Source organism: Dermacentor albipictus, chromosome 6 (genome assembly GCF_038994185.2).
Source record: "Dermacentor albipictus isolate Rhodes 1998 colony chromosome 6, USDA_Dalb.pri_finalv2, whole genome shotgun sequence".
Taxonomy (NCBI): Eukaryota; Metazoa; Arthropoda; class Arachnida; order Ixodida; family Ixodidae; genus Dermacentor; species Dermacentor albipictus.
In genome coordinates, this window is record NC_091826.1 from 61,866,836 (window position 1) to 61,880,207 (window position 13,372).

The following is a 13,372-nucleotide window of genomic DNA, read 5'->3' on the forward strand; positions in this document are numbered from 1 at the left end:
CATTAGGTGCGCCCATAATAAACTTGAATATAAACAAACTAAGCGAAGCAAAATAATGGCGTGCGGTAATTGTCACACGTCACAGTGAACTATCGGTCATTTTTTACGAGAAAGAGTTTCGCTATTCGTGTCAGTCCTGGTAATTACACCAACGAAGCGTACGATGTGTCGATCGTGCGCATGCGCGTGTGTATTTGGACTTCGGTTCCTATACTTGTGGGTGAACTTCCTGAATAATATATCGATTGGCGAGTCAGCGCCGTGTTGTCTAAGCCTTTCTTCCGGGTTGCTTTTGCGCTCTTACCAAGAGTACGATGAAACTAATTATATATTTGATTGCGTGCAGTAGGGAAATATTGAATTTGTTATTCCAAATACTCGAATATTCGCATATAACTACTCGTGTGACATGGACGCAAGGCGAAAGTTCTGGCGAGAAGATTCACCTTCCTTTCTGATTCACTGTATTCTCTGCACCACCCACGCATCCTTATAGAACCCTGATCAGTGAAGGCCAGGAGCGGGAGATTTTTCGTATTCCCTAGAGCTTCCTAGTGCCGAGGAGCTGCCGGTCGTGGATGAATGAGGATCGAACCAGCGGCGGTCTCGCAACAAATGAGAAACCACGAGTCCCAATAAGACCCCGGTCACGTGCCCAAACGTGGAGCCTTCTCGCGCGAGCAACAGGAAGTGTGTCAGTTCCAGCAGCAGACCGGGCCAGAACCTCACTCGGATGCAAAGGGTTCCTGCACAGAAGAAGCGTCATAAACTAAGCTGCCGCCGATGAGGATAGCAATAGGGGCTTGTTGGTACGGCATATCTTATTTTGTTATAGCGCAAGCTTGTCAAAGACAATAGAAGGTACATCTGACACACACAGCGCTGCCGCCCACGTCAAAAAAAGCTGCCGCCCACGTCATCGTTTTACTGCGACAGCTATTGTACGAACACTCGTGGCGCGGTCGCGTGGTTACAGCCGACACCACCGTACTGAAACGGCTGCGAAGGTTCAGGCACCGCCAGCGCACTGTGGGCTAGTGGGCACGTGATCTGTGGCTTCAAAAGCGAGCATGGGAGGTCAAACCGAGAAAGTTAGCGAAAGTGACGCGCGCCCAGTCACGGAGGAATAAAAATGACCTGCAGGCAGCATGACGTCGTACATCCAGCCGCCTCAAAGCAACTTCCTCTGACGCTCCTCATCATTTCCTTCAGAACTAGTCTGCGCCTTGGCCCTTGGATAGCAGGCCCTCCAACTGCTGCCTGACTGCTTGGTTTTTGGTACGCGTTGCTTGATTCGTGGTAACTCTTACTGACGCCCTCGAAGTGACCGGCCCTTGCCACCCACTCTACTCGCCCCCACAATCTCTGCACGCTCGGCAGACCAGAAACTACTTGCCTACCATGAGATGAGGACCTATTTCCCGTGAGCCTTTTCGTTTTAATATTGCGACAGCAACGATAGGGACACTGCAGGCACGTTTCCGTCATCGTCAGCGCCATCGATGCTGCCGTGATGTCTCGTATAGAATCCAAGTGCGATAATCGCGGCCGGCACCGTCTGCCGTGTATGGGAACGAACGCGTGCGAAGGTGAGCAGAGTATAGTCGTTCGATCTCGTATGCTCAAGCGAGGAAGGCAGGGAGGAAGCGTGTTGTCACACATCGCGCATAAAGCACCGGGGTAGCGCGGAGCGTCCTGTTCCGGTGGCGGCTTCGTATGGCGCGGCGAAGCATGGACACGCGACCACTCTCCTGAAAGCGAACCGCGATGGGGACAGAGTCAAGGTGCGCCGAGGGCTGATAGCCTCGTGTCCCCTGTGTTCTCGCCGCTTAGTTTGCATTGAAGCGAGAGGCAAAACAAAGGTCGATTTGCTCGCTGCTGTTTCCACGCTTCCTCCCGCCAGCGTTTTGACAACGAGTGTCCGAAGTCATCGGGTGAAATGAGTTCACGTTTGCCGGTGCCCGCGTGACACCATGCTCTCTTTAATTTAGTTAGTAAGTGTTAGTTTACAAGTTTACGCGGCCGATAAACTACTGTCCTTACTTAGTATAGGTGTCTAATTTGCTATTGCAATCGATGCTTCGCCTTTCGGGAGAAACTGCCACCTTTTTTTCTATGACTATGCTTCAAAATTAACGCGCGATGCTCCATCCTACATTTCTTTTTTTTCTGCTTGCACTGAGTGTTGGACGTTTAGTGATCTGCTGAGTTTCGCAGACGCTCCGCACACCGAAATCTCAAGCTGAGCGACCGCACGGAACATTCGCGTTAAGGCTAGCACGCCGGCTCCCCGCCGCCGGCATTCCTCATTCGACCGCTGCTGGCACCATGAGCGGTCGCGCACACAAAGTGGGCGTTCCGATATTTGACACCATGCGTTTAGCTGTAGGCGAATGTTTACTGCAGCTTAAGCTGCTCAGAAAACTGTATGCCTTTCTTCGTGTAACAATCTAATAACTTGCTTTTCTTAACAATGCTAGGCCCTTCGAACGAAACACGACGATTTCTGTTGTTCCCCTTCGTTTCCGCCGTTTAGTGCTAAGAACTTCCACCATTGACTAGTTCAAACAAACTAGTTCAACTTCTTCTGAAATCATCATATAACAATATATTTTACAAATCTCTCGACAGCGTCGGTTGTCGAGAGATCTTGCGAGCTATTCCGCGTCCTCACTCGCTATAATTCTAGGTTTGCACCCGTTCGTATGCCACAAGGATGGATCAAAAAGTGCCATCTCGGCGAGGGCAGAGTGAAAGGCGCGAAAATCGTGCGTGCATGCCAGCACGCGAGCATGTAGGGTCGATTTACAATGAGCCCTCAGACGTACACGAGTTAGCCAGTTGAAACTATGCCTTTGGGGACCAAATCAAGAAAAAAACTGGTTGGGAGTCGCTTCTCGTTAAAAGCCGTACTGACGCGTGTTTTCAAAGTTGCATGGACTCTACCATAAGGTTCGCACGCTTAAAGCGATAGTATAAAGATACATTGTTTCAGCTGAAATTAATCATGTGTTGCACTATACCACGGTTTCGTCGATTTCGCATTAAGATGTTAACGCTCAAAAATGTGTCGCGCTATACCATAGTTTCGTTGATTTCGCATTAAGATTTTAACTCTCAAGAAGATAAAGTTCAGGCCAAAGTTCCATTTTATTTCCCGCCGAAAGCCGCTTGCCGCTACGTCATCATGACATAGCGGATTATAAGGTCTTTTCTCGCGTTCAAGCTCTCGTGGCACCGTAAATGTTTTTGACACTTCCCATTTCAGCTGTGGGCTCTTTTAAAGAGTCGCCAGCCGTTTGTCATTGTTTATTTTCTGGCTTACGAAGCATTACCTCACAATAGCAGTGGCTTTCCTGGTATCGGAGCAGCGCCAACTACCAACGCAACTCAACATAACCATATATTTAGTAACCACTTGAAAGTAATCACACCTAAGAAGTACAAACGTTGGAAAACTAAATTTTTTGATTTTGTACTAAAGTTTATCTAAAATGCCACCCTGGCGTCACGAACATCACTGTGACGTTATGACGCAGTACACAAGTTACTGACATTATGTAGCAATAATGCTAGGTAAGATGTGGTTGCTCGTAAAACTAGTGTGCTGTACCCGTCCTTACTGGCTTGTACTGACAGCACTGGTCGCACGTGACAGCCACAGGAAATGCAGGAACGAAGTGAGGCACTGTATTTTGACGCCATGAGGCGTCAGGTTCCAGGACACCAAAAAAAATAAATGAAATTATGGAGGTTTACGTGCCAAAACCACTTCCTCATTATGAGGCACGCCGTAGTGGGGGACTTCGGAAATTTCGACCACTTGGGGTTCTTTAACGAGCACCTAAATCTAAGTACACGAGTGTTCTCGCATTTCGCCCCCTTCGAAATGCGGCCGCCCTGGCTGGGATTCGCTCCCGCGGCCTCGTGCTCAGCAGCCAAACATCATAGCCACTGAGCAACCACGGCGGGTCGGGACAGCAAAAAATAAACTCGTTCATGGCGATAAATTGTTGCGCTAAATTATTTATGGCGCCCTGACACTTCCCGATATTTCTCTGTAGAGATAGGAGGGTTTGGATCTTGATTCTACAAAAAAAAAGAAAGAAAGGCAAGTCGTAATTGTCCCCTCAGTATTTCTTAACAAAGTTCCCACTGAAATCGCAATACCTGCATGTAATTGGAGTGCTTCAAGGTACCTTAATACAAAGAATTGGAGCCCGGGCAACCAGATAAATTCAGACAATATTGAAAGAGCCTGAAGGTGAGCGGAATACAGGTATCGATATAAGGCTTTGAAGGTATTCAGTGATCCCCAGGGATCCTCACCGAGCCGCACTTAAAACTTTGTTTACGCACTGGTAGTTGTAAAGCGGCGTCGACAGAACTTCTTATCGCAAGTATACTCTGATATGATGCCCGTATTTGTAGCATTGGAACGCGGATTAATCGACGTTTCTCTACTGGAAGAACGTGCGATTGCTACGGCAATCCTTTACATCTCTACTCTTTCTGTCCTTAACCCTCAATCATATGCTCACTGACTACCAGGTATAATGTCGCGTTTTCATTTCAACACTTTGCATTTCACCGGACCCGTATGTTCATATTCTGGTCCTTCCTATCATCAATCATGCATACTACCCGGTTGGTCTGGGTGCCTGGGAACGCAGAAATTCATGGTCGCTACAGCATGACAAACGTGGACAAAATGTATAGAAGGACGCAATACGGCGCGGACTAACAACTCAAGTCGATTGGATTAATGAAGGCTGATCGCATTAAAAAGAAAGGCTCACTATGTGTTAGCCAACCATCCGTTTTCTGCAAGATAGAGAGGTTGCCTTGTTAGATCTTGGGTAAGTCTCGTGCCAGAGCAATTTGTTTGTTACTTTGGTTAATCAGCCGTGACATGTTCATCAGCGTCGGGACATAGGCCTTCTGTGATGAGGTTGTTTTTATAGTATATCTGCGTATGCCGGGATGATCGGATGTTTGTCATGTGACGCGTGTTTTATATTGGATGTTTTCTTCCCCTAAACTTCAGTTAGTCAGCGGCATATTATGTCCGCTTCTATTCTTTTTGTGCGCATATGTCGCGCTGTAGCTACCATTTAGCTTCACCAACTCACCCACACTTCAACATTATTGACGAACTTGCTCATGCGCTGTCCCCAGGGCTCTCATACCGAGCCACTGGGTATCGTTCTGCCATAATTGGCGACCACAGCCTACCTCGTGCACACCCCAACCTGCCGAGACACGCCCTGCTCAGCAACAAAACTGTCGCCACCTCATCATTGCATTGCTCGCCGGTGGGTCTTCTGTTGGCCACAACTACAGATGTATACTTTCCGGACACCCGCTTTGTAAACCTATCTGTACTCCCCTCCACCCCCACCCCACCTTGTCCAGCAGAATGCCCTTATTGCGGTGACTAGGGCGCCTCGATACCATGGTTCTCCGAGATCGAGGCACCCTTCCAATAAACTTCGCTTAGTCACCACCGTATTATGTCCGCCTCTATTCTTTTTGTCTACGTATGTCGCGCTGTAGCTACCATTTAGCTTCACCAACTCGCCCACCTTTCAACCTTTGTCGGCACTCAAGCGGTACTCATGCTCAAGTGTACTCAATGCTCGGTACTCAAGTGTAGCGGCACTCATGCTTCCAGCCGTCGCCATCCGCAGCCTCGCGCTCTCCCGCCACCGCTTCTCCTCCCACCCCACACCGCATATATGCTCCTGCATTGCCAAGCCATTCACAACGTCCCTCGCGTTCCGAACCCCTCCCTTACCTCTCTGGAGGCGAGCTGACCGACATGACGGCGACTAGTCAGCAATGGCATGATTGGTTGTTCCGTCTAGATATTGCTGTCGCTAAGTTGCCTGTACAAAGGCGCTGATGCAAAGGGTGGGCGCTCTCGCGCGACCGAATCGCGGGGCGGTGTTGCCCCTGTACGCCAACTATTACAGCTCCTTTAGAAGCACGAGGCGTTCGGTGGCGAAACGCTCGAAAAAGACAACCATCCTTTTCTGGCTATACGGGCGGGAGATGAGGATGGTAGCGGACTCAAAAACAGGATAATGGAGAATGAGAAGGCGCCCCGTAAATTTTTCGTTCACCTTGCTCCCTTCTTCTGGGAATCTGAGAAAGGGTGCATACCTAGCCGGTAAGCAGCGTCCGGCTGAAGGCTGTGGTGGATGGCCTTCAGTGCCAGCAGCGTGCCGACAAGACCGCAGCAACACTCGCCCGAATGCGGTGCCGGGGGTGGCGCGGTGCTCCAGAAGGCCAGCTGGTACTTCCAGGCGATGAACCTCAGGCCGTCGCGAAGCACACTCACCGCAAACAGCAGCAGAGGCGCTAAAAGTGCTAACCTGCGAGGGAAGCAGAAAGAGAAGCATTTTTGTTGCTTCCTTAGCCGACACGGCGTACACATCTTGGGCGCACGGTTTGTATAATCAGCAACAAGCTGGCCAAGCAACAAGTTCTACTCAACGGTTTATATAGGATGACTACAGGTACCCTAACGCCACCTTACGGAGAACGCACAGCTTCCTAGGTGAAGTTTCAAGGTAGCGGCACTCGTGCTTCCAGCATTCGCCATCCGCAGCCTCGCGCTCTCCCGCCATTGTCCGTGCGTGATCGGGCTTAGAGCGGTTCTGTGCCATTAGACATGACCGCACTGACCGCTACCGCCTACAAAAGTTTCTAAAGCTTTTTCTTCACGTATTAGCATTGTTTCAGCAAAATGAGGTTCTGCTTCTTCCCTCTCGCGGATATGCATATTACATTCCCACATGGCCGTCTCAGACGCACCTCCAGAGGCGGTCAACGCAAGTTAAATGCACTGCCCTTAAGGACAGCTGCGATAAGTTCGCTGGAGGCTTTGAATGGAAGGAAGCAGATGCAGATGACGCTTGAAGATAATTTGTATCTACAAGGACGTTTTACACCGAATAGCATATGTATGATGCAAGGTAGAACTGGAACGCCTATAGGGGACCCTATCTCAGTGGAGCCGACGGTGTATAGCACCTCAAATTTTGTCGAGAACGATTGGTCGAAGCAGCGGGGCCGTGTTTTCTATTCCTCGGTGCACCGTCTCAAACGATAACAATTGTCCAATCACCAGTGAGTAGCCTTGAGGATTTCCGCTTGCACACCAACCGCCAAACCTGTACTATAGGATGATCGTGTGGATGGTCCCGTCGGCTATTCAATAACTGAACCTCGTCTACGCTCACTTTCTTTTACGAAAGTTAAACGCATGTATTCCTCTCCCGAACTAAACAGGTAAAAAAATTGGCAGTGGCTTAGCTCGGCTATGCCAGGATATACGTAGCGAAAGCTAAGGCATAGCGCGGTTAGCCTTGGTTAATCTTGATTGCAAGTCCAGGTTAGTCCGGTTGTCTAGCTATGTTGCGGCGTTTAGCCATTCGTTCGGCGTGCAGTTCGTCTGCTTCCTGGGCGATTCGTATCCTCATCTCGTTCAGATGTCGATTCCAGGCATCCTCCGGTTCATCGGATATTGCCACCGTCCATGCCACCAACTCAACTGTGATTGCGGCGCACGCGAGCTCTCCTTTTCAATCCTCCGACATGTTATCAGGCATGCGACGCAGCCGGCGAAGCGAGCGGAGGTGAGCGCAACGACGAGGAACGCGTGTGACGTCATAACAAACGGCGGCGGCAGAAAGGCGCGGCGCTGCGCAGCGGCGCTACACCTGTGGCTCGGTGCTACTAGTGGCGCATGCGCAGTAGTGACTAAGGAGCGAGCGCGAGAGAGAAATATCCGCGGCGGGGCGCGCGGTGTGACGTCATGTGCCTCCTCGGAGCACCGCCACGGCAAAAACGCAAGTTCGCGGCCAGTAAAGCTTTCGTTTTAAAACGCAACGGTGGAGTGCGCCACAAATTCAAAGCAATCGCACGTGTCCCAAAAGGCCATACGAACACAGCGTAAAGCAACAGAGCCCAAACACAGCAGGCACAATAAAGCACTAACAAGCAGGAAGCACTCGTGAATCGAGGCGGCCAGACGAAGGACCTGCTGTGTTGCCCTGTCTCAAACTCGTACACAGGCAAAACTTTCGAAACATCTCGCAAATCGCTGGTCATACGTCGAGGGTAAAGAATGTCAGTGCGGAATCTCTGCAGGCACGCGCGTATCCCGTTTCCGAATGGCGAAGTAAATCTTCCCACATGTGCTCGGTGCCGAATCCGTCGGCTCCCTTTAAGTCTCCAAGGGGGTTCCCGCGCCGGTCTAAACAGCCACGACGCGCTTAGTGAACAACGACTACGGCGTACAAGCGTTCTGTGCTGATGCGGCGCATCGCCCGCGCGCGCATCTGGAGCCAGAAGTCGACACAAACTTCTTAGCCTTCGACGTCAAAACGACAGTACGAAAGAAGCACGTGGAGCGGCGCCGCAGGTAAGCACTTCTAGAGGCGACCTTTGTTCACTAATGCGCCCGGCCTCGCGTGTGTTCGCGCCGACCACGTGCCCCCGCCGCGCGCGCACCTCTCCAGCCGAGTTCGCAGATGCGCCTGGTCACCAGCGATCGCGTTCGACCCTTTCTGAAAGCGCGCCGCCGAAAGAGCTTCGGCACCATGCACCGCCAACGACTTGAGGTCGCAAGCGCGGCACAGATTACTGGCACTGATCGCCACTACTCGTGGCGCGTAGAATCGGCCAACTCTCGTAAGCTTTGCGCCTGTCCCTAGTCGGCTCCGTGTACTGCGATAGGCAGCCGCCGCTGAAAGCCCATTATCCCGATGATTTGTGCTTGGCGCATTATAGTCTGCACGGCTGCTGCGCCATAAGAATCCCAAATTATCATCATCGCCGATGTGCTTATAACGCGCTCGTCAATCACGGACCTCCAACAATATACTGCCGGCCATCTCTTTACCCTTTCTTTAAGGCCGTTCTGTTCGGTGGGACAAAGAAGGAAGGAAAACGCGGGCCTCGAACTTCTCAAATTACAATTAAAAAGATAAATCACGCTCTTCTGAAAGCAGGCATACAGTTTACGTCCACATTAGCATGTATGAGGCTTCATTGCGCGGAAAACAGTATCAAAAGCAGTATTGACAGTAAATGTAGTACGACACAAACTAGAAGGTACATTCGTCTTTGCATGCAGTGTTCGGAGGCTTCAAACCTCTTGGGGGCCCTAGCGGCGCTTCATAAAGGAGGAGGGGGAGCGGCGAGAGAAAAGGAGGTTGGCGCTACCTTCCCTAGGGTACATTAACAACGTTAAGCTAGAGTCGCAGTCTGGTGCATAAGCGATGACATGCGAAGTCACGGCACAACTGCTGGTAATGACAAAACCGGCTTCGACGCAGAGGATATATCCCGAAGACTCGCAAAAGCCCTGGGTGAGGTGGCTGAAGTTTTCTTCGCATTCAAAACACGAGGAGTCCCACACAAACGACGAAAAGAGAAAGAGAGAAACGCTCTAGAAAATAATATCAGCAGCTCCCTCACCTGCACCTGCCCAAGTCCCGTTCGAGCCTCCGGCCGACCGTAAACACCGTCAGCAGCACATAAGCCAGCTGGTAGATGTTGCCAACGTACAACGGCGGAAGCATGAAAGGCCGCCAAACTGGAACTTTAAACGTCAATGGCGCTTCGCCCAAGGCGCAAGGCTCGGTGTACGGTCCGTAGAGGTAGGCAGCCACGACCGCAGACATGAACGCGTAGGTAACAGGTGTCATAGGCACGGCGATTAGGTACAGGTGACGCCGCGGATACGGTATGCTGTGGGAAAAGGCAATGAAGGACCCCGTCAAGCCAAATGCTGCGACAGAATCATAATAAGATACAATTATCGCAGAATTGTGAATTCGTAGTCGCATTACTGGTCATTCTACTTTATTCTAGTTTGTAAGGTGCTTCTGTTGTCTACGAACTTACAAACGCAGCCTTAGTTCCACAGACGCGCGATAGCACCGCAACTGTTTTGTTTCCTGCTACTCAACACGATACAAACATCACAGCTGCTGCTTTGTGACGTACGCCATGCAGCTGTCGCTGTAGAATGCGTCATATATCCAGTTCAGCCGTCACTGATAATAATGCTGTTACATAAAAACGCGGTTATGTTGCACCTGCCCACGCTACCCATCGGTCGCTCAACGATTTCATTAAGCTCTTACTACCACTGTTTCTAAAGAAGCCTAAAATAATTCTATTAGAAATTATTTGCATATTAGTAACATTGTTTCTGGAATATGCAGCCAATTCCGCTAGAAAGTATTAGAATATTAGCTTAGAGCATCAAAGGTAGTTCCAAAGTAACTTTACCATACATAGGAAGAACAGTAAATTTGACCTGTGCTTTCCGCGTTCATCGTTCGCCCAATTCAATTGTGACCAACCCACTTCATCTTCCCTCTTTGATGGTTACTTTCTATGGCGAGAACAGCCCCGATGTTCAACAATTGCCGAGAAATGTGCGCTTCTTTCGTTCTGACACAGTGCGCCCCATCCGGGCATATTAGAAATTTCACTTTATGTATTATCCAAAGAGCATCCGATGATGATTAGGGCATTACCGGATGACGGCCACCATGATAAGGCCAACGAGGAGGCCGCTGACGATCGGTAGAAGCTCCCCGTTGGACGACCAGTACATCACGGCCAGATCGTACAACGGCAGCACGGGCATGTCCGAACACGCTGCGAGCTCGTATTTCTTGTAGTGAATCGTAGACGCCGAAAAGCATTTGTAGTTGATGACTCCCAGCGCCGCAATGACTCCCGCGAAGGTGTGCGAGCACATCGAATGCAAGGAGGACTGTCGGGCTATCGCGTACGCGATTTCGATGGCCGCAGTGTTGACCAGGCCGACCGCGAAGACTGCGACTGCGAACACGACGGCAAAGTAGTAAATGCCGAGCGCCGCTTCCAGTACGATACCCTTGACGAAGAAAGCTAGCAGGTTAGCCGCCAAGTGCGTAAAGTCCACGTGATGGAACGCGGCGAACGCAATCCGCCACCAGTGGCCTTCGTGAACTATCGCGGCGGCACTGGCGCAGCGCTCGGGGTAGTGCTTGTGAAGGAATTTCCAGTGGGACTGGGCGACGAGCCACATCACCGCCAGCGTGACCCACGGAAACTGAGGAATGGCGAACGTGTCCTCAAACTCGGCCGCCTCAGCAGACAGAGCGGCGGCCAAATTGTCGTCAGCTTCTTGGCGGCCGGCATCGGAAGTCGGCGACTGGGGGCTCGACAGGTTCTTGACGATGTCGTCTACGCTTCGCCCTACGAGTTTCCATGGTGACCCCGTCCAAGGCACGACAGCCCTCGGGCTCGGCGAAGCCAGAGAGTGGCGCTCACTGCTCACTTGCATAGCCATGGACCGGGTCCTTTCGGCAGCGATGATCTCTCTCTCCGCCATATGCGTCAAGAGTCCCTCAGAGTGCACCTGCTTTGGCTGGACTGGATCCGCGCCCCCCGGTGACAGCGTGGACGGCCACGTCCTGGCTCCAGACGTGACAGATGGCGTGCGGCTTTCTATCACTCCAGGAAAACGGTGGCGCAGTGGAGGCGAGGCCATCGACTTGGAACTCAGGGGCCCCTGGCTGCCGCCGGGTGAAGTTAGCCGGGACGACGAGCCCTCCTGGCTGCCCCTGCTCGGCGAGTACTGGAGGATGAGTGACCTGTAACCACCGATGCTAGAGTCTTCCGTCTGGGTTGCCTCGCTAATGACGTCCACGCGCGATTTTGACATGCCCCGAGGAGGCGAAAGAGGTCCTGACTGCTGATACGGTAGAGACGAGCTGAGACCGGCCGTGAGCTCAAGAGAGTGTAGAGAAGGCTGAGTCGCTTCGCTCTTCGAAGGCTGTGAGCCCGGCTTTCGTTCGTCGAGCTTCTTTGTGTCGGCTGTTCCTTTAGGGTCAGCTGTTGAAGCGGAGGGGCTGGCTGGTGGCTGGTCATCGCGGAGACTTGCAGCCGGAGTGACTTCGGCTGCTGAAGGGGAAGCGCCAGTTGTTCCTGCTGGAGCGGAGGCACTGGCTGGTGGCTGGTCATCGAGGTGGCCTGCAGCCGGAGTGACCTCGGCTGCTGAAGGGGAGGCACCGGTTGTTCCTGCTGGAGCGGAGGCGCTTGCTGGCGGCTGCTCATCGAGGTGACCTGTAGCGGGAGTGACTTCGGCTGCTGAAGGGGAAGCGCCGGTTGTTCCTGCTGGAGCGGAGGCGCTGGCTGGCGGCTGGCCATCGAGGTGGCCTGCTGCCGGAGTGACTTCGGCTGCTGAAGGGGAGGCGCCGTCTTGGCTTGGAGTGGTGTGCTTGACCGTGTCTCCTTCGAGGTTTTTACCACTAGACGAAGACATGCCTGGGGTTCCTGTTGACGGCCGGAACGGAGCTGTGGATATCGCACCACTCGGTGAATCTCCTGTCGCACCGGGATGCCTTCTCTCCGCGAGCTCCTTCTTGCTTATGTCGGGTATATCTTTCTTTCGCGGCCGTCTGTTGCTGGAAAGGGGGCGCGGCCTTTCTTCAGGAAGCCCCGAGCCCTGCCCCTTCGATGCCCGCAACCGACCTGGCAACGCTTGATTGCTTGCCTCCGAGAGTGGCTCACACCCACTATGGGGGATTGGCCAAGGACGAGGTGATATAAGGAAAAGGTTATCCGAGTCTGAAAAGAATCACAATTGAGAAATTTTGAATGGCTAAAGGAATGAAGTCAGATAAATTTTAAGAATTTAACAAGTAAATCATCCTGGTTCAATCATATGCCCCTCCGCAGCTGCGCCAACATCCCTATGACAGCGTCCCGCAGAAGAGCCTCCAAGATATAGAATACCGGGAATGGTTATATTCAATGCACCATTATATAATTTTCCTTCTAAAGTGTGTTTTCGTAACGCGGAAAAACGGCGGCGTGACAGGAAGAAGTGTTCTATTGTTTCATCTTCACAACAGTATGAGCACTAGGAGGAGGGTGCCAGATATCATCGATGCAGATAATAGTTTAATGCAGGTATTCGACATCGAAATTTCGTCAACAGGACTTCTACCTTTCCATTGCGGAAAAAGTTTGTATTTCAAGGAAATAGGAAGTTTCGGTAATCAGCAAAATTTGTTAACGATATGTTCGGAGAGTCTTTCATGATTGTTCTTCTCCTGAACTTAGCAACAGTTATGAAAGCTGGTACAGGAAGGATCAGGAGAGTTGTACCACTAATGGCAGCTCTCGTCAAGCTGTCTGCTACATTGATAACTAAGCCTTTAGGAACAGGCACCCATACCAATCTAATTACTGTTAACTGAGAAGGCATTTAACAATGAAATGTACCGGAAATATGTGATCCACTATTTTCACTAAGAGCTGAAGATAAAGAATCCATGACCATTACAACTTCCGA

At 51.3% G+C, this 13,372-nt stretch overlaps 1 protein-coding gene across 1 annotated transcript; it reads right to left on the reverse strand.

Moving 5' to 3' along the window:
- Nucleotides 1-96: 96 nt before the first annotated feature.
- Nucleotides 97-12,577, reverse strand: LOC135896597 (uncharacterized). Its single transcript, XM_065425055.2, has 4 exons — nt 10,560-12,577; nt 9,490-9,762; nt 6,166-6,377; nt 97-746 (listed from the first exon to the last, which is right to left on the reverse strand). The coding sequence occupies exons 1-4, from the start codon at nt 12,335-12,337 to the stop codon at nt 505-507; spliced, it is 2,505 nt and encodes an 834-aa protein (XP_065281127.2). The 5' UTR covers nt 12,338-12,577; the 3' UTR covers nt 97-504.
- Between the last annotated feature and the right edge of the window lie 795 nt (nt 12,578-13,372).